Source organism: Ascidia mentula, chromosome 3 (genome assembly GCF_947561715.1).
Source record: "Ascidia mentula chromosome 3, kaAscMent1.1, whole genome shotgun sequence".
NCBI lineage: Eukaryota > Metazoa > Chordata > Ascidiacea > Phlebobranchia > Ascidiidae > Ascidia > Ascidia mentula.
The window spans coordinates 21,050,618-21,077,605 of NC_138568.1; the positions used below are offsets into that span (position 1 = coordinate 21,050,618).

Below are 26,988 nucleotides of genomic sequence, written 5' to 3' on the forward strand. Positions count from 1 at the left end.
TTGCTCCTAGCAAACAATAAAGTGACAAATACATTTGTATTTTTTTGCTGTGCATTATGATGATAAAGTTTGTTTGGCGGTTGAAAAACCCTACCTCTTCCAATCCCTCTGTATTTTTAGATATTCGACAAATCACCAACAAGAAAGTCTCCAAAAATATTCAAAAAATTAATTCTTTTACTTGAATTGAATTCCCTGTCGCAAAGAATGGAGATAATCATATCTGGACAGATGACAATTGCATTCAAATCACGTCGCTTATTGAAAACTGAAATATTGTGGAAGTAAGAAATTCACTCAATAATTTAAATCTTGTGACAAGCAAAGGGCGGCGTTAATGATTAAAACCATCCATCACACTGTAAAGCCGGCCCAGCAACAAAACGAATTCAATTACATGCGGCATAAGTGTGTTATTTTCTGTGCAATATACATGGCTATGTGTGTGAATTAACTTTCAGGTTGTAAGGACACTGTTTGCTTATTCCTTTCCAAACTTTTATTTTACAGCCCAGAAGACAATTTCGACTTGGATATCAGCATTTGGAGTGATGAGGTAAAAGTTTGCATCCTGGAAAATGGGTTTATTGAAATAAGAAGCAAGAACGGGAAAAGCATTAAAAACAAAAAGATTTTGCTACGAGTCTGCGTTGATGGGATGCTTAAGAGAAACCAGGCAGTCTACATCTCTTGTTAAGCTATCCAACCTTGTACAGTTCTGTATGTGACAAGTAAATTCTTACCGCCAAATACCAGTTGCAACAGTTATATATGTATATATTTACTAATTGTTGTTTGCATTGATTGTATATTTGTAACAAAATGTGTAGTGTAATGTAATTGGAAAGTGATAAATCCTTTTGGAAATTCATGCAAATGTTTTTTGAAAAGAAATTCATAAATACTAGTTACGGTAGTATAACTAACAACGATAAAATGCGGCCGAAATTTTGTATTGGTGTGAAATTTTGTATTGGTGTGCTGATATTTATAGTTTAATATAAAAAAGTCATCCGTTTAACATTTTGTTTTCATTCTCACCCTGTTGAATATCTTCCTCGTTTTTGCGCTGTTTGTTTTTGTTGTAATCTATGTATTTTTCTGTACATTCTGATTTTGAGCTCACATGTTCCATGTTTGCAGATTGTAGTATTTTGTTAGCAATTGTGTCTCGAAGTCTCAAAACGATGAAACCATGAGTGATTGTTTGAGGTTGGAAACTGTGACTGTACAAATTTTATTCATTCTAAAAAAGAAACTATTTGTTACAGACGAGATATTGCAGTGATATACCGGGACCCGCATTTCGGCAATGAGACGGGACTGGTTATCTCCGTGCTGGTGACCGCAACACCCTACATCAAAACTGCAGAAGATGGAGAATTACTTTACCATTCCACTACTACAATACCGTAAGAATCAGTACATAGATGTGTCGCTAAATTTGAAGTTTAATTGCACACAAATCATTTATATATAATTTCATAATGTAGGACGATGAAAAACTCTTTATGCTGATATGATGTCTCTTCCCTTTATCTAATTGTTTTGCCCAACTGTGTCTTTTAAGGAACCTGCCCAGCACGTTTCTCCATTCAGCTTAACGTACGTCCTAACGTTTTAATGTATTGGATGCAGAATTGGCAGGGTACTGCATATCGAGGTTACAAGCGACGAAGTTGTAGTCGACGTTCCCAATAGTTACACTATACAAGCTTCAGAAATCCATCTGGGAAGAAATGAGTTCCAGTTGAAATTTACAAATCGTGGTCATTCCATCGCAAACAAACGAATCAAGATTAAAATGTCATCAAACGGAAGACCAGTAAAGGAATGTCTTGTCTATTTACCAAGTACGCAGTTTTGTTGGATATTAGTTTACTTTCAAACATACACTTCAGGTTATGACTTTTATATTTTTTGTATGTAGAACCAAAGGAACCTTCTCGGACGATTTTCAACATAAATGCGCGTGATAACGCTATGTACTTTCACTAGTACGACAACTCTTTGATTGAAAATATGCACTTTGTAGACTTCAATTTACTAACCGTATGAAGTCACTAATGATGCCACCAATAGAATCAGATCACGTTTAGCCGAACCCCTACCCGGCACAAAAAAAAACTAATATTTTGTTTTGAAACCAAATATTCTGGATTAAAGCGGTCTTATTGTAATTTAGATATCTGTTATACTGCTATTTTTGCTGCCAGGCATACTGGTTAATCAAAATCGTTCTTCTGGCACTTAAGTTTCTGAAGTTATTTATTCGAAACCGACGTTTCGTCTGCCATCCGGCAAAACTTCCAGACGAAACGTCGGCTTCGAATAAATAACTTTATAAACTAAATTGGCGGAAAAACGATTTTAACAGATATCTATTGTCCTCATATTAATTGTTGGTGCTGCAATATTTCATTTTGTAATTTCGCAGCCAAGCTAGATCAGCTACTTTTTCCCGAAAAGTCTAGGCGGGTCGCGCTGTGCTGAAACCTCAGCGAGTGCTTGATTTTTCAAATCTCGGCACAAAAGTGGCCGATCCAGCTTGGTTGCAATATTTGGACTGATATGTCCTTGTACCTAATGATTTCGGTACGAATGCTCTAATTGCCAAGTAAGGTCCTTTGCAGTGGGGCCATCCTGTCCTATCATGCGAAAGCACGAAACTGCGTTCAAGTTTTAAGCAAACAACCAACCTTTACTTTAGGGATGCGTAAAGCAAAGCACGTAGGCAATTTTGGTACGCCATTAATTGAAAAGTGGCACTCGTAAAACTATGTTCATCCTATAATCTTGTATATCTCAATTAGTTTCCACCCGGCGTTTTTGCATATTGTTAATGTTTTGTTCTAAATATTTGTTGGCTACGATGCCATTGAACCTTATTGCATAATGTTTATGTTTTCTGTGTACGTATTTTGTGCAAGCGTTCTTTGTTGTGTCTTTTTAACTTTTTTGTGTTGACAACGTTTCGACATGTGTTCGGGTATTTATAGCAGACGCAATCTTTCTGTATTTGCCAATTTTGAATTATGAATCTGACGCTCTTCTGGTGGAGAACAACAAATATACACCTTTTGTTTAAAAAAGATTGTATTTTCTGACGTTTCGCCTGTACGTACGACTAGGCTTCTTCAGAGAATAAAACAAACACAGTAGCGAAGCGAACCAACAGGGCAAAGAAATTGAGCGACGAAAAAACAAAAGGGCGTAACAGCTAAAACACAGCGGGACATAATTCAATGGACAACATCGATCATGGGTCAAACGGCCAAACATGGGAAACAAAAGTCACGAAATGTTACGGGCGAAATTGCGGAACACGGGCGAAAGTACTTTTCCATCGTTCCGATTTAAAACATTCGGTAGCGAATTAATATAATAATTTTCCACAACCAACCGTTTTGCCAAAATTGTTTCTTGTTTTAATACTTTTGCTTCCTTCCAATTGATACGGTGGTCGGTGTCAAGCATGTGGGCACATAGGGCAGATTTATTGGGTTCCATATTGCGTATGGCTGCCTTGTGTTCTTTAATACGGGACGTTAAATTGCGCTTAGTCTGGCCAATATACACAGTGTTACAATCAAGACAAGGGATTAAGTAAACTACACCGGTCATTTGAAGCATGGGAATACGGTCTTTAGGTTTGGGAAACATGTTTTCTAAAGTGCATACCGGTTTCATGGCAACTTTTACGCCAGTGGCGTTGAGTATTCTTGATATCCGCTCAGAAACTCCCTGTACATATGGTATGGAAGTGAATGCTGTGTATGTTTGTGTGGGTTTGTTGTGTGTGTGGGGTGTGAGATTTAGGTTAGTGGGAAATTTGTTTAGTTTTAGAACGTTTCGAATGTGTTTGCGTTCAACCCTCCGAGTGTGTGGATCGGCAATATGTGTAATCGTTCTGTTATATAAGGTTCTGGCCACAGTGAGTTTTTGATGTTTCGGATGGTGTGAGGTGTATTGTAAGTAGCGGTTAGTGTGTGTAGGCTTGTAAAAAATGGAGGTGGTAAGTTTCCCGTCCGGGTTTGCAGTGACGTTTACGTCCAAAAATGACAGACTATGGTCATGTTGTGTTTCCCGGGTAAACTTAATGGAAGGTTCGATGCTGTTTATGTGGTTATGAAACCCTGCGACCTCGTCTTTTGCTATGATGACGTACGTGTCATCGACATAGCGGAGCCAAAGTCGCGGGGGTGTTTTGAAGGAAGCAAGAGCGGTTTGCTCTAGTTGTTCCATTATAATGTTGGCCAGAACCGGTGAAATGGGAGAGCCCATGGGGGTGCCAAAAATTTGTTGGTAAATGTCGTGTTTATATGTGAAAACAGTCGAGTCTAAGCACAACTGTAATGCCTCTTGGATGTGTGTTAACTTAAGATTGGTACGTTCATGTAGTGTTGTGTCTTGTTGTAGTTGGTCCAAGGATATTCTGAGCGCAACATCTGTCGGAATTGACGTAAACAGGCTAACGACATCAAACGATATTTGACACTCATGCGGAAGTAATTTATATTCAGAAATAATCTTTACAAACTCACTGGAATTTTTTACAGTAAAGTCAGTACTATTAACTAAAGGAAATAAAATTTGACTGATGAACTTAGATAGCTGGTAGGTTGGCGAGTTAACAAAAGAAACAATCGGTCTTAATGAAATACCTTCCTTATGGATTTTGGGTAACCCGTAGAACTTTGGGAGCACACCGTCGCTGCTGTGTAGTCTTCGATACTCCGGTTGGGATATGCAGTCTTCTGTCCGTAGTTTCCACACAAATTTGTTCAGTTTCGTCTCCAGTCTAGTACAAGGTGATTTGGCAAGTTTCTTGTAAGTTTCGTTGTCCGAGAGCATGGTAACAACTTTATTGTCATAATCTTGTCTGTCCATGACCACAGTGCAATTTCCTTTGTCAGCCTTGGATATGATGATGTTGGTGTCGTTCCTCAAACTCTTAGTTGCTTCCCATTCTTCTTTAGAAAAGTTTGAAGGTGGCAATTTGGCTTCTTTCAAAATCTTAGAAATTTTGCTACGGGCATGATCGGCTTCCGCTAGTTTATCTGTGCCCAGGCGTAGAAGAGCTGCTTCAGAGGCACTGATCAGATCAATGGTGGGTAATTTGTGTGGAGTGATGGCGAAATTTTGTCCCTTTTCTAACACTGTTGTTTCTGCTTTAGTTAAGACACGGGAAGAAATGTTTTTAATCCAAATTCCTTTTTGATCGGAACCCTGTTGTCTGTCTTTGTTTGAATTATCCAAAGATTTCATCTTGGCTTCATGTCTTGCTTCACATAAACTGGCTACTGCTTGTCGACGAAAATTTCCATACGAAACCAAGGATTCAAAAAGACTCGGGGAAAGATGTTCCTGGAGGTGTTTCTTCAGATTCTCCGAGGTCTTCTTAAGTTGCGAGATTTTTTGGTGAGAATTGGCAATGCGACATTTTAGCAATTGCCAACCGCAGTTTCTCACAAGTTTAAAAGCCTGTCTAGTCTTGTCCGGAGGAGTTAACCTTAAACTTTTTGGAAGAGTCCTGAGGTCTTTGCATCTATGATTGAACCGTAGGTGACTGTACTCCTTTTCAATCGTGCAAATTTCTTTGATGAACCTTCGAGCCGCTAAGAGCGTCGATTTACTGTTTTCTCTTCTGATAATACTGAAAACTGAAATTAGGCTTTGACCACCAGGTATCATAATGAATTATGAATCTGACGCTCTTCTGGTGGAGAACAACAAATATACACCTTTTGTTTAAAAAAGATTGTATTTTCTGACGTTTCGCCTGTACGTACGTCTAGGCGGAACGATGGAAAAGTACTTTCGCCCGTGTTCCGCAATTTCGCCCGTAACATTTCGTGACTTTTGTTTCCCATGTTTGGCCGTTTGACCCATGATCGATGTTGTCCATTGAATTATGTCCCGCTGTGTTTTAGCTGTTACGCCCTTTTGTTTTTTCGTCGCTCAATTTCTTTGCCCTGTTGGTTCGCTTCGCTACTGTGTTTGTTTTATTCTCTGAAGAAGCCTAGTCGTACGTACAGGCGAAACGTCAGAAAATACAATCTTTTTTAAACAAAAGGTGTATATTTGTTGTTCTCCACCAGAAGAGCGTCAGATTCATAATTCATTATGATACCTGGTGGTCAAAGCCTATTTTCAGTTTTCAGTATTATCAGAAGAGAAAACAGTAAATCGACGCTCTTAGCGGCTCGAAGGTTCATCAAAGAAATTTGCACGATTGAAAAGGAGTACAGTCACCTACGGTTCAATCATAGATGCAAAGACCTCAGGACTCTTCCAAAAAGTTTAAGGTTAACTCCTCCGGACAAGACTAGACAGGCTTTTAAACTTGTGAGAAACTGCGGTTGGCAATTGCTAAAATGTCGCATTGCCAATTCTCACCAAAAAATCTCGCAACTTAAGAAGACCTCGGAGAATCTGAAGAAACACCTCCAGGAACATTTTTCCCCGAGTCTTTTTGAATCCTTGGTTTCGTATGGAAATTTTCGTCGACAAGCAGTAGCCAGTTTATGTGAAGCAAGACATGAAGCCAAGATGAAATCTTTGGATAATTCAAACAAAGACAGACAACAGGGTTCCGATCAAAAAGGAATTTGGATTAAAAACATTTCTTCCCGTGTCTTAACTAAAGCAGAAACAACAGTGTTAGAAAAGGGACAAAATTTCGCCATCACTCCACACAAATTACCCACCATTGATCTGATCAGTGCCTCTGAAGCAGCTCTTCTACGCCTGGGCACAGATAAACTAGCGGAAGCCGATCATGCCCGTAGCAAAATTTCTAAGATTTTGAAAGAAGCCAAATTGCCACCTTCAAACTTTTCTAAAGAAGAATGGGAAGCAACTAAGAGTTTGAGGAACGACACCAACATCATCATATCCAAGGCTGACAAAGGAAATTGCACTGTGGTCATGGACAGACAAGATTATGACAATAAAGTTGTTACCATGCTCTCGGACAACGAAACTTACAAGAAACTTGCCAAATCACCTTGTACTAGACTGGAGACGAAACTGAACAAATTTGTGTGGAAACTACGGACAGAAGACTGCATATCCCAACCGGAGTATCGAAGACTACACAGCAGCGACGGTGTGCTCCCAAAGTTCTACGGGTTACCCAAAATCCATAAGGAAGGTATTCCATTAAGACCGATTGTTTCTTTTGTTAACTCGCCAACCTACCAGCTATCTAAGTTCATCAGTCAAATTTTATTTCCTTTAGTTAATAGTACTGACTTTACTGTAAAAAATTCCAGTGAGTTTGTAAAGATTATTTCTGAATATAAATTACTTCCGCATGAGTGTCAAATATCGTTTGATGTCGTTAGCCTGTTTACGTCAATTCCGACAGATGTTGCGCTCAGAATATCCTTGGACCAACTACAACAAGACACAACACTACATGAACGTACCAATCTTAAGTTAACACACATCCAAGAGGCATTACAGTTGTGCTTAGACTCGACTGTTTTCACATATAAACACGACATTTACCAACAAATTTTTGGCACCCCCATGGGCTCTCCCATTTCACCGGTTCTGGCCAACATTATAATGGAACAACTAGAGCAAACCGCTCTTGCTTCCTTCAAAACACCCCCGCGACTTTGGCTCCGCTATGTCGATGACACGTACGTCATCATAGCAAAAGACGAGGTCGCAGGGTTTCATAACCACATAAACAGCATCGAACCTTCCATTAAGTTTACCCGGGAAACACAACATGACCATAGTCTGTCATTTTTGGACGTAAACGTCACTGCAAACCCGGACGGGAAACTTACCACCTCCATTTTTTACAAGCCTACACACACTAACCGCTACTTACAATACACCTCACACCATCCGAAACATCAAAAACTCACTGTGGCCAGAACCTTATATAACAGAACGATTACACATATTGCCGATCCACACACTCGGAGGGTTGAACGCAAACACATTCGAAACGTTCTAAAACTAAACAAATTTCCCACTAACCTAAATCTCACACCCCACACACACAACAAACCCACACAAACATACACAGCATTCACTTCCATACCATATGTACAGGGAGTTTCTGAGCGGATATCAAGAATACTCAACGCCACTGGCGTAAAAGTTGCCATGAAACCGGTATGCACTTTAGAAAACATGTTTCCCAAACCTAAAGACCGTATTCCCATGCTTCAAATGACCGGTGTAGTTTACTTAATCCCTTGTCTTGATTGTAACACTGTGTATATTGGCCAGACTAAGCGCAATTTAACGTCCCGTATTAAAGAACACAAGGCAGCCATACGCAATATGGAACCCAATAAATCTGCCCTATGTGCCCACATGCTTGACACCGACCACCGTATCAATTGGAAGGAAGCAAAAGTATTAAAACAAGAAACAATTTTGGCAAAACGGTTGGTTGTGGAAAATTATTATATTAATTCGCTACCGAATGTTTTAAATCGGAACGATGGAAAAGTACTTTCGCCCGTGTTCCGCAGTTTCGCCCGTAACATTTCGTGACTTTTGTTTCCCATGTTTGGCCGTTTGACCCATGATCGATGTTGTCCATTGAATTATGTCCCGCTGTGTTTTAGCTGTTACGCCCTTTTGTTTTTTCGTCGCTCAATTTCTTTGCCCTGTTGGTTCGCTTCGCTACTGTGTTTGTTTTATTCTCTGAAGAAGCCTAGTCGTACGTACAGGCGAAACGTCAGAAAATACAATCTTTTTTAAACAAAAGGTGTATATTTGTTGTTCTCCACCAGAAGAGCGTCAGATTCATAATTCCTTATGATACCTGGTGGTCAAAGCCTATTTTCAGTTTTCAGTTTTGCCAATTTTTGTGGAAGTTCTGTAAAATAAACATAGGAAATGTCAAGGCCGAATACCTAGAATCAAATTAGCATTTAAAATGTATCTTTTTGGACAAAAAATGTTACTTTTATGCGGCATATAAGGCTTCATACAATTTATGCAGCATATAAGGCTTCAAGTCTTTTGATAATCAATTAAAATTAGAACAACAAAACATTGAATGACACTGGAGAACGTGAACAAACCAATTTCTATTACATGCTTATGTCAGAGCGTGTTCTTTACACTTACTATAGGTTTGGTGAAATTACTGTGATTCAGACTAGGTGGTTTAAAACATATCTTTTTCCTGGTTTCAAACTATCAGTTATAGGCGTTTCATGATACGGTCAAATGCATAACTACATATGCCTACTGGGCCTTCTGGGGTTGCTTAGTCAACGCCAAGTCAGCAACCGCAAAAACAAATATTTCGTCTCGCACATTTTTTGACGGATTTATCTGCGAGCAACCGAACGGAACTAGTTCACGGACTTTTATTTTGTTCAACTTAAGCATGAGGTTTCTCAGACCGGATTACCTGCCTTTATGGTCACAGTTGAATGCATAACTAAAACATGAGCTGAAAAATCGAGCCTTGTGACGAGGTCTACAGGGTCGTAAACCACACACAAATCACTCAAAAACTGCTGGCAAAGCGCTGTGGCGGTCTTACATGCAAATAAACCTTCGCGTGATGTTGAGATTTACGTGCACGTTTATTTTATTCAATACATTAGCCTATATGCAAGGAAATTTTATCACTGTGATAGTACAAAGATGTCTGTACACCTTAGAAGGAATATATATCTTTTCGCGTTGGTTGTGTATTAATATTTAACACAACTCATGTTTACAAACCAGTTTATATAAGATCAGGTTACAACTCAACAATAAAACAATTTATGGCATAATGCCGATATCCTTGGCTGCTTTTATGTACAGGTGTGTTTACATAATCCAATATTTACCTTTGCCCGTGAAAACAAACGATTGAACCGTGTTTCCCTTTAAGTAAACGTTTTGAAACCGGAAAAAAATATGTCAACTTCACCTTTGGACGAAATTTATGTTGAGGAATCGTTGTCTTCCTGTATTTTGTACAAAATCTTTTTAAAATTATTAAATCCAGTAGTTAGACGTGGTCGACGAGAATTTTCAACATTCTTTTTTTGGCGATTTTTAATATCACTTTTCAATCTGTCTCCTGCTGGAGAAATTCCTTTTTTCAAATTCCTTTTAAGTCGATATACAAATTTACTGATAAATCCAACCAAAGGAGGTTCGGCATTTTCCTCACACAGTTTTTGGCGTATAAGAATTTCCATGTAAGTGTGGAATCCAGTTGAAGACATCGCATTTTGTAAATTTCTTTTCAGGCGATTTTGAATATTACTGTTAAAACCTGTTTGAGGTTCCGCATTTCCGCATTTCCGCATTTCCGCATTTCCGCATTTCCGCATTTCCGCATTTCCGCATTTCGTTTCTGACGATCTTTTGGCATCAAGATGCCCAAAGATCGTCAAAATCATCCTCTTTGCCATCTTCTTATAATTTATTCAACCAACATTTATTACACTGTTATCGAACAATATAATCAACTAACCTAATAGACGTAGCTGTATTTATTGATTGATTTAACTATGTTGATTGTTATCTGTTCGGCCGTCCGATTTACATCTTGTAATCACAGATAAGGGAAAGATCAGTTTGCTTTCTGGTCCAGTTTCAAGTTGCTGATGTGCATTGACGCACATACTTTTTACTGTCCTTGTACATGCCAAAGGTCCGTTGCGTATTCGGATATGGCGGACAAGTGGGCTGTTGTATTGCTGACCATGGAACCGATGACCTTTGTAACGTAAAAGTCAACGGTTTGTAGTCCGTGTAGAAGGTAAATAAACGGCCCTCTAGAAAGTAGCGGAAATGGCGAATAGCCAGATGAGCCACCAACAACTCCCGGTCGAATACGCTGTACTTCATCTCGTTAGCACGCAAATATTTGCAATGACGACTAAAAAATGCATGAGGTTTCCAAACCCCGTTTATATGCTGTTCAAGCACCGCTCCTACAGCCCTATCGGATGCATCAACAGTCAGGGCGACTGTGGCATCATGATGTGGGTGGTTAAGTTTGGTTGCATTTGCCAGTGCAAGTTTTGCTGCGTTGAAAGCATATTGCAAATCACGAGACCACTGCAGCTGAGCATTCCTTTTTGATATGGAATTATAAATGGGGGACATGATACTTGTGGCAGAAGGAATAAATCAGTAATAAAAGTTTATCATTTCAGGAAATTTTGCAAACCTTTAGTAGTGGTGGGGCAAGGAAATTTTTCCACTTTATTGGGCAAAGGTTTTGCGCCTTCGGCATCAACCAAATGACCTAGACACTCGATTTGTTTGTTTCAAAAACACATTTGTTGATAAGAAGGCCACATTCCTGCAGGCGGTGGAAAAGCTGTTCTAGGTGTAATTTTATGTTAACTTGGTGAAGTGCTGGCCACCAGTATGTCGTCCAGGTAAACAAAAACAAATGGTAAAGATTGACATACCTGGTCCATAAGCCGTTTAAAAGTCTGGGCAGCATTTTAAGGCCAAAAGGCAATGTTAAGAATCAAACAATCCAAACAGAGTCATGATAGCAGTTTTTTGGATGTCCTTCTCTGCAACAGGGACCTGGTGATAGCCCCAAACAAGGTCGATCTTCGAAAATATCTTAGCGCCGGACAACCGCGATTTGAATATGCGGAATACTGTAGCGATCTGGCTGGGTAGACAGATGTAGGCGGCGATAGTCACCGCAGATAGTTATCTTTTTTTCGATTAAGAATGGACGTTTATTGCTTTAAGCTATGGAAACACAATCAATTGTCAGCAACATATGGTGACGTGCATCGAGTTTTCTGGTAACGAATATCACAGAATAGATCATAATGACAAAATACAACTGGCAAAAGCAGTCAACCCGGCGGAAGCAGTATAAGCTGTAACACTATCTGGTTCATATACCACGTCATAGTAGAGAACAGTTCCCAGTGTTATGGTTCTATTTTTTAACATGCAATTGCTTTGTCCCGTCATCAACTTATTACAATAAGCTACAGGCAACATTAAAGTTCAAACCTACGAAAACTTGCCATTGGTCTGAGGATATTGAAGAAGGACCTGATCACTGAACTTTTTTTAATATCCCCAGATGCCTTGGCTGCCTCAGGCTTCCATTCTAACAATTTTTGCTATTCGATGATTCGTTTCCTAACATTACATTCATAGGGTATCTGATGCATGAGGTATAAATCGCCTGCAAAAGTCAAAATTCCCGAAAATGATCTAAACAGCGTGATTGTCTCGGGTCTGAGGATATTGCAAAGAATCTCTACCCTGTCTTTAAGAGGCTTAAACCTGACCAAGGAAGTCCGGCTTACTTTTACCAGGATGCATTTTTCTTTTCATTAATCAAAATTCCGTAATCCGATAATCTCTGAAATGGGTGTTTGAGATGTCCCTCATGTTCTTCTGCATCTACACTTGCAACTAACAAGTCATCAACATTAGCCAAACAAAATCCCTGGTAACCTATTGCTACTCGGTTGATGTACCTTAGGAACGACTGGCTTGCACATTTTAGGCCAAAATGTAATCGGCAAAACTCAAAGCATTCAAAGCCGAACAATACCTTGTTTTTACGGTTTCGCGAAATGCTCTCTGGCGACATGTAGCGTCTCCGGCGACAAGCTTCTAGGACAACACGACACTGGCCGCCATGCAGTCTTTATTCTGTGCATCACATTATGTTTTGTGAGTCGATCACCTGAAATCTGTTGCGTGATAGCGGGAAACTGCGTCAAAATTTTTCGATATCGATCAATTTCTAAACTGGTATCGAGTGCTGTGCTTTCTACGATAATAACATTTGCACGACTCAGCATGACCTTGTCTTTCAGTTTGACAGGACTATTATCCGTACAGCGTTTAAGTGGTTTTACCCATCGCCATTACGCTGCGCAACAAACGTTTGTGGTTTACATCATTCAAAAACTTAAAATTACTCAACAAATCAGCACCTATATTACAAGAATTCACGTCACAAACGAGGAATGTCCACGTAAAACGGCCAGCAATAAAGTTGAGAGATAACTCTTCTTCCCTGTATGATTGTAATTCGTTTCCCAGCGCGCATTTAATTTTTACAGGAAAACTGGAACAAAATTCACGCTCTAAATTACAGGGAATTAGATTGATGGCACTGCAGTATCTACAAAGAAATTCAGCTTGTGATTTCTATCAAAAATGGTGAAAGTACGTGAATGTGTTTCGTACTCTATGTACGTTGTTTACCTTATTGAGGGGACTTCGCCCGTTTTTGGAGGATGAATGAACATGGCGGAGTAGTTGCATACGACCCATACCTGCTGTGGCAATAACACAAGTCGGAAGGGGGAGCCATTGAGAAACGAAGACGTTGGTAGTCCTGTCTGCCATTAAACTTCGATGCCCTATGCGTGGTCAAGCGTTATAATCTCGGCTAGGAGGCGGCCGATAATTACTGTTGCACTTTGCGAAATTACGAGACATGTAATACCCGCCATTTTGCCCTCTTGTCGCTTGAAACCGTACGGTGACAGACGTAACGATTTGAATCGTTATCAAGGCATGTAGTTCTTCGATCACTTCCCTTAGACGCCTCTCCATAATGTCATTTATGACCATTTGCGTGTTGGCCATAATGTTTTTCGCGTCCGAAGCACCTGTGTGTTGTTTGACCACTTTGTCTGGCTGAAACTAACCTGGATCACTGTTCAACGTTATGTGATCAGCAATAATCGGGTGCCAATATCATTGTGATGTGAGCGGGTAATATATCAAAAAACAATGTTTTTGACAGTTTCTCTGCGTCTGAACAGAGGGTCACTTGATAAACTGAACAGAATATATAGTCAGAGAGATTGCAGTTAATCGGGTTCGGGGAAAAGGAAGACTACTTTAAAAATGACGTTGGTGTTAAAGGTTACGACAAGGTTGGTGTCGAACGTCTTAATGAGATAAACTGAGCGCTACAAATTGAGTCTGGGAAGTGCCTGTAGCTTATTGTGACAAGTTGATGACGGGACAAAGCAATTGCATGTTAAAAAATAGAACCATAATACTGGGAACTGTTCTCTACTATGACGTGGTAGATGCACCAGATAGTGTTACAGCTTATACTGCTTTCGCCGGGTTGGCTGTTTTTGCCAGTTGTATTTTGTCATTATGTTCTATTCTGTGATATTCGTTACCAGAAAACTCGATGTCACGTCACCATATGTTGCTGACAATTAATTGTGTTTCCATAGCTTAAAGCAATAAACGTCCATTCAATCGAAAAAAAGATAAAACACGAATATCTGCATGAAGGAAGTCAAAGCTGTCTGATTTCTGCCTAGTCCTTTTTCATTATTACTATGTTGTGTTGGATGATGCTTGTGCGATCATTGCTTACAGGAACAACTAAGACTTTCCATTAAATTTTTGGAGGTTATATTTAAATATTGGCTGTCCAATACTTGAAACGCCAAGTTCAGTATTCCACGTTTATACGTGCGCGAGTTGCGACAACAAAACCAAACTAACAATAACAAGGCTACTGCCACACGAGAGAAAGCCGCGTAGTGATGCGATAAAACAGAAAAGTTTCGGATTCGGCCTTAATGACGTCATAAACTTGCATATTTGTCGTTTATATTTTCGCTGTAGCAACACAACTTTCTTCTGATGTCGTGTTCATGAGTTAAATTTTCCAATCAAACCAATAATTTTTTATTGTCATTATAAGGTAACGCAGTAAAAATATGAATGGAAAACAAAGCTCCGTAAAGAGAAGCCATTACATAGTGAATTACATAGGACGGCAATTTGTGGACAGGTGTCACAATGCTGTGTTGCAAAATCGATTCTTAATTTCATGGAAAAAAACGTATCGCATGGTGTGACCTACAGGAAGCAAGTCACGTCTCTGTGGGTTATGCGATTCTTCTACATTGCGCAGTATTACCCATGTTGCGTTGATTTATCATTTTAATTTGAGATCCGTGAGATAAAGGTAAAGTCATAGAAAGAAGACGTGGGAAAATACATCAAATATTTCGCCAGAGTACTAGTTACACGGATTACTGACAACAGAGTTAACGTTCTCAAACATCCGCCTCACGTCCACCATTTTAAAACCACAACCTTAGGTCCGCTGCCATGGCTTTAGTTTTCAGTTCAAGCCTAGCCAAGCCTAATACTTTCATCTTAAAGCAGTTTTCGCTTGTGCGGACCGCAGAAATGTCATGACAATTTAAGCAGACACAACCAACGACGCGTGACGAAAGAAGGGAAAAAGGCACCAGACGCAAGTTGCGCAACCTGAATTCGTCGAAGGGGAATTGAACGGTTTAAAAATAAATAATGTGTTCTTCTAGGTAACTTTTATATATATTTATTTACAACTCAGGGATTTGAACCCAGGTTATCCAGGACACGTTTTTTTTCTTTTCATAAAGGTCGCGCGTTTGACCGATCTTGTTCTGTTGGTAGGGTCAAATGATTTCTGAAAGATGTTACCGTCACTTAACAATTCGCAACGGAGAACGGGGTTTTAATTAACGTTGCGTGTACTTTAGAAATATACAAAAGATGCGTCTACATGAAGGAAGTCATAGCCGAATGATTTGTGCCTAGTCCTTTTTCATTATTACTATGCTGTGTTGGATGATGCTTGTGCGATCACTGCTTATAGGAACTACTACGACTTACTATCAATTTTTTGGAGGAAATGAGACGCCAAGTTCATTATTTCGCCTTTACGTCTGCGAGTTGAGATAACGAAGCCAAACTAACAATAACAAGGCTATTGCAACACAAGAGAAAACCGCGTAGTGATGCGATAAAACAGAAAAGTTTCGGATTCAGCCTTAATGACGTCATAAATTTGCATATTGGTCGTTTATGTTTTCGCTGTAGCAACATAACTTTGTTCTGTCGTCGTATTTTAGCGTTAATTTTGCCGAACAAACCAATAACGTTTTTATTGTCATTATAAGGTAGCGCAGTAAAAATATGATTGGAGAACAAAGTTCCGTAAAGGGCAGCCATTACATAGTATTTTATATTATTTAAGCTCATGTATTTGAAGTTAGATTTACATGACAACTGCATTAATTACATGAAAAACATTACCGAGCAATGAACACGACAGTAATATTTACCAAATAGTATTTAAGTGTTTTGACCGAAATCCATCAAAACTGAGAATTACATAGGAAGGAAATTTGTAGACAGGTGACACAATGCTGTGTTGCAAAATCGATTCTTAATTTCAAGAAAAAAAAGCGAATCACATGGTGTGACGTATAGGAAGCAAGTCATGTGTCTGTGGGTTGTGCGATATTACCCATGATTCGTTAATTTATAATTTTAATTTGAGATCCGTGAGGTAAAGCTAAAGTCATAGAAAGAAGACAAAAGAAATAACATGTTGGTACGCCCATAGATTTGTTGTTTCCCATAGTTCCTACAAAGAGCACGTGAATAAGCTGGATTTTGCCTCCACAGCACTGCACCGTGCCTTGTAAGCGAGAGTGGGTTGGTGGACGAATGTACACTACCACGGTGTGTGGATTCAGGAATTTCACTTTTTGTAATTTCGTTACCCTCACGAAGCTCGTAGATAATATATCACGCTTGTGTGGATTGCGCGTAATGAGAGGTCTAAACTATTTTTCCTGTCTTCCAGTCCTTAGCTGGGTTGGGTCGCTGACCATTTTCTTGGGGAAGAGTGATCGCAAGACTTTGGACTTCAGGTACTCTAGAGTGTTATGGAAGTCTGAATCACATTTGCAGTCTTTTTTGCGTCTCCGTGCAAAATACTTTTGAAAATCGTTGCTGGGTGATGGGAATACCCGTCTAGAAAACAGCGATTTAACATGGAAATTTTAATGAGATCCATCGTTTTGAAACTCAGTTTAGAACAGATGGAAAGATATATCCATCATTTCTTGGTGAACGTGTTGCTTTTTTGAAGGTAAGTGTCAAATTGTACAAAGTGTACTGTCCAGTTCATCACTGAATTAAGTGACTGTATTTTCTCCAATACATATCAAAATGTCAGTGTTCTGTAAATTTTTGAAGTAGTATCACGGAACAGGTACAGCTACGTCTGTTTATTTAATTATGTTGTTCCATAATAGCGTTGATATAGATCATAATGAAATAAATCATTGGAAAATGTGAAAGAAGATTATTTTAGCATTTGTGCTGGAACACACAAACACACATTAAAAAGGTTACATTTATAAAGAGTTCTATTACAAGAGGTATATAAAACGTATACGTGTATACACTTGAATATGTGGACCCTTTTGAAACACGCAAATTATTCCATGTTTACAATGGCGAATGCGGCGTGGCGTTGCTAATCGTGCGTTTATTGTCTTCCAACAACGGTCATTTATTTTGGATGGCTTCCTGTAAACGAGATTTCATAGGGTTAGCTTCTCGATAACCACGTTTGGTTCTGAGCGAGCTAATTTAAAAATGCAATCCGTTATTTTTTATTGCTTAGGACGCAAATTATGCACTGTATATGTATTGAAGAAAGGCGCAACACCGTATAACAGTTACCTCATGTTTGCCTCTGGGAGTTTTATTTAGAGGAAAAGCAGGTGTCACAACAGAAACTAACAATTCTTATCACTAAATAAATTAAATACGGCAAAAAACGAAATACATAATGTTGTGATACATTGGCGCAATGCAAAAAATACATCACTGCAGTGTCACCTTCTTATGTGACGCTTTTTAACGTAACTGATTGCAAATTAATTAGTGACAGTCAGGAGAAAATGGCAGGAATCATGCGTCATTGGTCGCTAAATGTGGCGACAAAGTACGAGTAGTTCTTCCTCTTGCGACATCATTAGTATGTAAGTGGTTTTATATTAATACATCCGTGGTATGACGCAGCCTGATGGAAGAGTTCATGTATACCGTGTGGTTCAGCTTATGTTATAGCGTTTTCACAAACTTAAAATTGTTTAAAGGGCTTGACGGCACTATTGGTTGAGCTTGCTTAGCCGTTGTGGTTCCACCTTGTTTTCTCCGTAAGGTTGCACCTAGTTTGGTGCCCAACGGATGACGGTGATTGTATAGTCAACAGTGGAAGTCTTTGCTTGTTCAACCAATAGTGCCGTCAGGCCCCGTGAAAGTCTTTGCTTGGCCGTTTGGTCAGCAAATTCGTCTTATAGTCACACCAGCTGCACTGATGAGACCTTTTAAATCGAAACAGTGGCCATCTGTATACAGCTTATACACAATTCATATTATTGGCTCCACATTGCTTAAAATTATTTATTTGTAGTTTATTGCTTTGTTTTGTTGTTCGTTGGCGATTCGATTACATCCAGTAAAAGATAAGTTGCAAACTAATCTGTGCGATATTTAGGGTTTGTCTAAACCACAAACAATAAACTGTAATTTCTATTACTTTTGAACATTGTACACCAATACTGTGTCGCCAATTATATTTCATCTTTCAATTTCTCTAATCATCCTCTTTTATTACAAGAGTTATTCAACAATTCAAACTGTTGTCAGTGACAAGTGACACACATTTCTCCGATCTCGTACAACGGTGAAATCGAGTTGTTATCTTAATACGATACTTGTTGTTGCTATTTGTTTGAAACGTGAATGGAAGATCATAATCATGGTTGTCTGCTTTGCACCTTTATACGAGTACATCCGATTCTTTGTTTCACAGTTTTTGAATTGAGTTTTTTTATTTCGGCAGTTTTATGATTATTTTCGTTTCTATAGAAAGAACAAGCTAACAGATCAACTTAACAGTTATATACGTAGAGTACGCGGTAAACTGCCATAAAGAAAACTATGAAAACAGATAAATCAATAACGGTTGTGCAAAGTTAGGCATACTGATTTAGTGCGAATATATATTGCATACAAACACTGGTTAAATCACATTTTTTTCATGGGGGAAAATACTCACGCCGCTGAACCATTGTGTTGTAATGCTTCCTCCTGTAACATAAGGTCATTTTATTTCCTCCTGAAAGGTATAAGCCAAACACTTCCTTGTGATATTGCCAAAATAATATAAGAGTCATAGGGTTAGTGGTGGTATCACTGCACAAATAGGTACAGTCACACGTTGATTCATTTAATGATGTTGTTTCATAATAACGTTATAGATATTAATAAAATAAATCATTGGAAGATGACGAAGAAGATTATTGCGGCATTTGTGCCCACGCTTTTTGCATGTTCTCTTGCAGGCCAGCATTTACAAGGTAGGATTTTTTAAATTTTTTTAACTTTGACGTACATTTGTATATGCCGACCCCTTGGGAACATGCAATTGAACTCGTATTTTCATACTCGAATGCTGTGGGGCGTTACTGTTCGTATAGTTATTTGTTTTCCAACACGGGTCTTAATTTGGAAAGATTTACTCAGAAAATACAGACCAAGGAAGAGCGAAACATTGGGATAGGTTCAGATAATTTGAGAGTTATTTTGCATATGCCACTTTGGTGAGGGAAGCGCCAGAATCGACTCACGTGTGCAGAAAATGAGGCATGCGTTATGTAGACCTAAACTAAACGTTCGGAGAACTGAAAGCCACATGAAAACCAATGGACAAGAAATTAAATAGGGCGAAAACGAAACAAGCAATGTTGGAATGCGTGGTAAAATACTAAATCGTACATGACAGCAGTGCGATTTTCTTATGTGTCATACCGACGGCCCATTATAAGAACGGGCCTTTGCCTGTATTAAGTTACTTTCTTCTAATACTGTTGCATCAACACACACTCGGGTATGAAGTATAAGCAACGCGTATTTGTGATTGTGGTCACGTACTGGCAGTTGGCTTCCTGGTACAGGATGTACCACAGTCGTGTAGCACTGAAATACCGAGTAACAGAAAGTAGGAGCCATGAAGAAAGAGTAACCACAACGCAAGAGCAAAAACTATTGAACCTGACCGATTAAAACTGAACTAATGATATTAGAGAGGAAATGGCACACCGTGCATCATCGGCCGCAAATAACTATTACAACAAGGCACGATTAGTTCTACCTCCTGCGACATTATTTATAAATCAACGGTTTTATTTCTTCACGTAGCATACAAATAATCATGTGTCGCGTGATTCTGCTTGTCAGTATGCTTGAATCGTCATCGCATTTCTGCAGTCTTTATCAGCGAAAACTGCTTGAAGATAAAAGTGTTAGGCTTGGCTAGGCATCAACTGAAAACGAAGGTAGCCAAAGCCGAATGATATCTTCCTAGCCCTTTTCATTATTACTATGCTGTGTTGGATAATGCTTGTGCGATCACTGCTTATAGCAACAACTACGAATTACTATCAAATTTTTGGGGGTTCTATTCAAATCTTGGCTGTCCAATAAGGAAGACGACAAGTTCAATATTCCGCCTTTACGTCCTCGAGTTGAGACAACAAAGACAAACTAGCAATAACAAGACTATTATCACACAAGAGAAAATCGCGTAGCGATGCGATTAAACAGAAAAAATTCGGATTCGGCCTTAGTGACGTCATAAACTTGCATATTGGCCGTTTATAGTTTCGCTGTAGCAACATAACTTTGTTCTGATATCGTGCAGACCGTTTATCATTTATCGCAATTTGATAAACGGTCTGCACGACATGCCCCCTGGTTGAACGTGATGGTCTTGCTCACCTCGAGGCGCTATGCTTTAGACCTCGGTATCGTCCGGTTGGCGCGCATCTTCTATTAATGGTGTTACCCCCCTCCCCGCTTCTTAGCTTGTGTCGTTTCTTTCGCCCTTTTTCGCCTTTTTTGCTTTATGCGCGCGTGACTATTTATCGCCGTGTGGGCGTTTTCACTTCATTATCCTGATGAAGGTGTGTTGTATAACAACCGAAACGTCGAACAAACAAGTTTATCTTTTGCCAGACAGGCTTTTCATTACTAAGTAGTATTGGCAGCGTTAGCAACAAACTATTCTACATAGATTATTTATAATTTTAATTTGAGGTCCGTGAGATAAAGGTAAAGTCATAGAAAGAAGACAAGACAAATGACATGTTGGTACGACCTTAGACTTTTCTTCCACACGTAAGCGAGCGAGAGTGGGTGGACGCTTATACACCACCATGGTCTGTGGATTCAGGACTTTCACTTTTTCTGTTAGTTTCGGTGCGTTCACGAAACTCGTCGTCCATCGATTTAACATGGTAGTTTTAATGAGATCGATTGTTTCATAACAAAGTTTAGAAAGGGTGAAAGAAACTGGTTCTGCTTATTGTACGATTTCTTCGTCCTGTAAAGTATTGCGTAACACTTCCCTGCGATGACAAAGAAGGTAATTGCAGCATTTCTGCTCACGCTTTTTGCACGTGGTCTTGCAGTTAAGCATTTAAAATGTAAGTATTTTATTTTAATACTCTCACTTGTATGCAGGCACTTTACTGTTCGTACGTTTATTTGTTTTCCAACGTGGGTCATTTATTTGGAATGATTTCTTCAGATAAATTGGTTCTAAGATTCACCTCGTTTATTTTAAATTTTATCCTGTTTTTTTCTCTAATGTTTGTGACGGAAGAATAAATTATGTCATGCTGTGTAAGCTGCACACAAATGGCCGCTGTTTCGACCTAAAAGGTCATGCTTATCTTAGGGGCCTGACAGCACTATTGGTTGAGCTTTGCTTGGCCATAGTGTTTCCACCTTGTTTTCTTCGTAAGGTTGCACCTAGTTTCGGATGACGGTGATTGTATAGTCACCACAAAGTAGAAGTCTTTGCTTGGCCGTTTGGTCAGCAAAGTCGTCTTATAGTCACACCAGCTGCACTGATGAGACCTTTAAGGTCGAAACAGTGGCCATCTGTCTGCATCTTACGCAATTCATACTATTGGCTCACTTTGCTTAAATTATGTCTGTCTGTATGTATGTAAGAACGCCCGCCGCGTTTACTGATAAGAGGTTTTTAAAAATTCGAAACCACTTTCAGTGACATGTGACACACAGTTCTCCGATCTCGTACACTCGATCACGGTCGTGTTGTGTCCTGCCGGTTGTTGGAGGAAACAATCATCATTGTGTGGAAATAGGGTTTACACCAGGGGACCTATTTGTTTGGCAGCAATGCAAGATCAATGGATTGCAGGTGACATTAATTATAATAAAATCCTAATTCTATTTCTCCAAGTTAAATTGATCAAAACACCCTAAACATAACCCGGTAATTATTTTTTTGCAAAGTGTTAAGTTTTATATTTCTCTACAGTCGACGGGAGACCGGTTACTGTTTATCGAAGTCCGATGCAAGACAACAATTTCTACAGTGGTGGGATGAGGAACGGAGTAAAGAGTCAATCGTGTTCCGCAAGTGGAGACAAGTTTTCATTTGAAAGTAATTACATTGTTTGATTGTTTATTACTTTGCAAGACATGTTTTATGTGGCAGTGACATGTGCCACACAAGGATACTCATCTCAGGAGATCACGGAAGTCGAATGTCCTCCAGGTTGTGGAAAGGATCCAGTGTTTGGTTCAGATATCTACAGCAGTCATTCGTCTGTGTGCAGTGCTGCCATACACGCTGGACTAATAACAGGTTAGGAACCATTTTCTGCATGTTGTGTATGGTGTGGAAATGTGATCCCACACATGAAGCATGATCCCACACATGAAACATGATCCCTCACGTGAAACATGATCCCGCACGTGAAATATGATCCCACACATGAAGCATGATCCCACACATGAAGCATGATTCCTCACGTGAAACATGATCCCGCACGTGAAATATGATCCCCCACATGAAGCATGATCCCACACATGAAACATGATCCCGCACATGAAGCATGATCCTACACATGAAACATGATCCCGCACATGAAGCATGAACCCACACATGAAGCATGATCCCACACATGAAGCATGATCCCTCACGTGAAACATGATCCCGCACGTGAAATATGATCCCACACATGAAGCATGATCCCATACATGAAACATGATCCCGCACATGAAACATGATCCCACACATGAAGCATGATCCCTCACGTGTAACATGATCCCGCACGTGAAATATGATCCCACACATGAAGCATGATCCCACACATGAAACATGATCCCGCACATGAAGCATGATCCCACACATGAAGCATGATCCCGCTCGTGAAACATGATCCCGCACGTGAAATATGATCCCGCACAACAAGCAGGATCCTGCTCATGAAACATGATATCGCACATGATGCATGCTTGTTCATGGCTTGGTTTCTTAAACGTTTTTGTTCTGCGAAATTTCGCTGCGGCCACCTTTTGATAACCCTACATGTTGGTGCTTGAAACAAGAAAGTAAAGAGCAAAATTGTTTCAAAATTATATCTTGTATGCACAAACCCATATATTTGAGATCTATCGTACAAACTTTCCTTTTTTATTTTGAATTGCTTTTTATTTTAGATAAAGGAGGGGTTTTGAAGTTTTACATGAAAAAGAGTCAGCCTTCATACACTGGTTCCACCAACAACGGCCTCACAAGCAAATCTGCTTCTTCTTCTTCGGATGCAGCTTTCACTTTTGGAAGCACGTAACAGTTGATACTGTCCATAGGCGTCGATTTAGGGGTGACTGGGGTGACATGTCACCCCTCACAAACAAACAGGGGTGACAACGTATGCATTGTCACCCCTGGATTTCGTTTAAATTTAAAATTATTGCCAAAAAAACAAATATATTATACTATGCGTTAAGCTAGTTTCAAACGACCTGTATTATCACCGTCACAATCATGACAAACACAAGTGTCTTGTTAGCCATTGTTGTAGCATAATTGTAAGAATCGGCATTGTTATGTAATAGATTTCTTTATTATTTCATAATTACTTAATCTGCAATAGACCGAGTGAAACAAAAATGTGCCGTTTTCATTAAGGGGGTCCATAATTAAAATGTTTAAAACTTAGTGCTACAAATACATGATTCGGTGTAAAATCAAAAGTGACACGAAACGGAATTTGCGTCGTTTCCCTACGTTTAGAGCGATACGACCGACGAAATTTTTTTTGCGTGTTTCTAAAACCTGGAAATGTCACCCTTAATATTTTACAAACCTTTAAAAATCGACGCCTATGATACTGTCAAATTGAACTTATAACTTAAGTACTTTATATTATTATATTTCAAGGACATAGCTGCCCTGCCAACAACTGCACTACTGGCAGCACATGCATAGAACTGGTTGGTGATTACGCATGCATTTGTCCACCAGGATATTATGGAAGGTTCTGTGAATTCGGTGGGCAAATTTTTATGTAAAAAACACTGTGTTTTACTCAGTTTGGTTAACACGTCATCGAAAGAAACACCTGATTACTTTAATAACGAAACTGATCACGACTTTGGGAAAAAATTGCAACGATATCTTCATAGTAGCAGAAAAACAGTGCAGAAAATGATTGACAGCCCAACAAACAAGGCAATGTTGATTGAAAAGCTTTTTGGTCACTTAACACTTGTGGCCTTATTTTCATTTTTTGTATAATTTTACTGAGATCAAAGTTCTTCTTTACCACCAACCTGTTTTGAATCTTAACTTTTCAAAACAACTATTTTGTTTACGCATGAGTAAATTTACGATAGTTGACCACAACTGAGATAATTCCCCACCTATGTAACCATAATAATGTTTAGAATTCACTGAGTGTTGGAACGGAAATTTGAGCGGGTTGTATTCCTACAAATCAGGGTTACAAGTTATCTGTAATAACGGATGGACGGTATGCATACAAGACTAAGTAATGCTGTGCTTAATTTCTAGTCCATAAAACTAATTGTATGCAATTTAATACAACTGGTTTGGTAAACCTTCAGAAAATTGATTGGCCTTTACGTATGTTATTTCCGATAAAAAGGTGTTTCAACGTCGCTTTGATGGAAGCGTTGACTTTCAACAAAACTGGATCGAATACAAGAACGGGTTTGGAAGTTTGGATGGAGAGTTCTGGTGGGGTGAGTTAATTTAAAATATATGTGTTTTGTTCAATATCTAGGCTATGTTTATCACCAAACGCAATTCATACCATTTAGTATTATCAGTATCCAAATATTTGTTTTCTTGTTCGTTTAGGTCTTGAGCATGTTTTCCAAATTGTCAGAGGTTTCACCTGTACTCAATGTCGCATTCGTGTCGAAATTGGAGATTTCAACGGAAATTCTGGATATGCCGAATATAGGTGAGAAATTAATAGAAACTAATCTCAGTCTTACTTTATGATGTTAAATTATAATACGGTTATACGTGAATTTGTGGATTATGGATAGTAGGCCTATTGATTGCTTAGACTTATTTGATAAAAGTACTTTGCAGTAACTTCCATGTGAACGGAGAGAGCGACAAATACAGAGTTTGTGTTGACGGATACAGAGGAAATATTGGCGACAGTATTAACCCGCCTGGGTCTAAATATCTCGGGGCGAACGGCGTTGAGTTCAGCACTCAAGATCAAGTTAATGACAAAATCAACAAGTAAGCACAGCAATGAAAGTGTAGGAATTACACTGCAATTAAAAATTACAATTAAAGGTGTTTTGTTCATTGATTTGCAGTTCAATGTTTTGCAATACCATTTGTATTGGAAAATTACTTCTGAATACCACTAACAATGACCAAATAATTTGCAGAGTTTTTTGTGCCAGTTCTGAACGCAAGCAAGGAGGGTCGTGGTTCAGAGATTGTAGCTATGCTGTTTTAAATGGGTTGTGGACGGACGTATATTCTGAAGATCATGGGCCTTATGCGCACTGGAAGTCGTTCCACGGTCGTGTACCACTAAAAAACACAGAGCTGAAATTTCGCTGTGGATATCGAGATTAAGAGAAACAAAGAAAAAGACTTCCTGGTCACTCTCAAATATTGACAGACAATAGTTGTTTTAATTTTCATAATCACACATAATTATTCAGCTTTTTTTTATTTTCGCTGTGCGTTTATGTGGACGCATGCTTTGTATATTTCTAACGTACACACAACGTTGATTAAAACCCCGTTGACCGTTGCGAATTGTTAAGTGAAGGAAATAACACGAACAATATGCTGTTATTATTATTGTTTATGCTTTTTAACATTCGTTGTTTACGTATGTATGGCTTCATTGTTTGTCATGGCAAAAAAAATAGTTTAATGAAAAAACTTTGCAGTCATTTCCATGTGAACGGAGAGAGCGACAAATACAGAATTTTTGTTGACGGATACAGTGGAAATATTGGAAACAGCTTTAACCCGTCTGGACACCCTGGTTTTTGGTCCAATGACGTTAAGTTCAGCACCCAAGATCGAGATAATGACAACTCATATGGGTTACAGCATATAACGTGACAAAATAACGACTTCCGATTTTCGATTAAAACAAAAAATTAAAACAAAATATACATCAAAATAAAACACATACATATTGATTGGAAATACATGCAAAGACAAAATTATATTTAGTTTCATTGATATTAATTTGCAGTGTATTTTGTGCAAGCTCTAACCGCAAGCAAGGAGGGTGGTGGTTCAGAGGTTGTAGCTATGCTTTTTTAAATGGGTTTTGGACGGAGGTATATTCTGAAGATCATGGGCCTTATGCGCACTGGAAGTCGTTCCATGGTCGTGCACTACTAAAAAACACAGAGCTGAAATTTCGCTGTGGATATCGAGATTAAGAGAAACAAAAAAAGACTTCCTGATCAACCTCAAATATTGACAGACAATAGTTGTTTTAGCGTACAGTTTGATAATACCGAATTACTCTCACACAACCCTTAAAATTACAACTGTCTCTATGCTATCAACCTATAACTACTGACACGCGAGCCACGTAAATCATTTTCAACTTCACGAAAAATCATCAACCTTCAAGTTTAACGAACTTTTGTCACATTTGTGTGCCAGTGTTTGATAAATTTTATATTAAAATTAGTTAATATTTGTCAAGAGTTTGGGTACTGTCTTTGCTTCAAGACTGGCCAAATTCACATTTGCAACAATATCTATTGGATGAGTTTCATCTACTCGCCTGAAAGGCTTGAACTTCGACACAAATG

The 26,988-nt window shown here is 38.9% G+C and overlaps 4 protein-coding genes across 4 annotated transcripts; 2 read left to right on the forward strand and 2 right to left on the reverse strand.

Moving 5' to 3' along the window:
* Positions 1-3,294: 3,294 nt before the first annotated feature.
* Positions 3,295-4,284, reverse strand: LOC145895934 (uncharacterized). The gene has a single exon (XM_082984707.1). The coding sequence runs from the start codon at positions 4,282-4,284 to the stop codon at positions 3,295-3,297; it is 990 nt and encodes a 329-aa protein (XP_082840833.1).
* A 248-nt stretch (positions 4,285-4,532) lies between these two features.
* On the reverse strand, positions 4,533-5,694 carry LOC145895936 (uncharacterized). Its single transcript, XM_082984708.1, has 2 exons — positions 4,665-5,694; positions 4,533-4,543 (listed from the first exon to the last, which is right to left on the reverse strand). The coding sequence occupies exons 1-2, from the start codon at positions 5,692-5,694 to the stop codon at positions 4,533-4,535; spliced, it is 1,041 nt and encodes a 346-aa protein (XP_082840834.1).
* Positions 5,695-7,536: 1,842 nt separating this feature from the next.
* LOC145895937 (uncharacterized) lies at positions 7,537-8,526 on the forward strand. Its single transcript, XM_082984709.1, has one exon. It carries the CDS (start codon positions 7,537-7,539, stop codon positions 8,524-8,526), a length of 990 nt encoding a protein of 329 aa, XP_082840835.1.
* Positions 8,527-11,463: 2,937 nt separating this feature from the next.
* LOC145895938 (uncharacterized) lies at positions 11,464-25,777 on the forward strand. Its single transcript, XM_082984710.1, has 12 exons — positions 11,464-11,630; positions 11,710-11,765; positions 21,872-22,057; positions 22,178-22,303; positions 22,358-22,507; positions 23,365-23,487; positions 24,089-24,199; positions 24,595-24,680; positions 24,816-24,912; positions 25,031-25,136; positions 25,271-25,429; positions 25,585-25,777. Exons 1-12 carry the CDS (start codon positions 11,464-11,466, stop codon positions 25,775-25,777), a joined length of 1,560 nt encoding a protein of 519 aa, XP_082840836.1.
* The last annotated feature ends 1,211 nt before the right edge of the window (positions 25,778-26,988 follow it).

Excerpts from the sequence above, each read along its gene's own strand:
- LOC145895934 (XM_082984707.1), bottom strand. The coding sequence starts at position 4,284 with ATGGGCTCTCCCATTTCACCGGTTCTGGCCAACATTATAATGGAACAA.
- LOC145895936 (XM_082984708.1), bottom strand. The coding sequence starts at position 5,694 with ATGATACCTGGTGGTCAAAGCCTAATTTCAGTTTTCAGTATTATCAGA.
- LOC145895937 (XM_082984709.1), top strand. The coding sequence starts at position 7,537 with ATGGGCTCTCCCATTTCACCGGTTCTGGCCAACATTATAATGGAACAA.
- LOC145895938 (XM_082984710.1), top strand. The coding sequence starts at position 11,464 with ATGTTAAGAATCAAACAATCCAAACAGAGTCATGATAGCAGTTTTTTG. Across the intron at positions 24,200-24,594 it reads TGGAAGGTTCTGTGAATTCG|AATTCACTGAGTGTTGGAAC; the intron begins GTGGGCAAATTT and ends AATAATGTTTAG. Across the intron at positions 24,913-25,030 it reads GGATGGAGAGTTCTGGTGGG|GTCTTGAGCATGTTTTCCAA; the intron begins GTGAGTTAATTT and ends TTGTTCGTTTAG.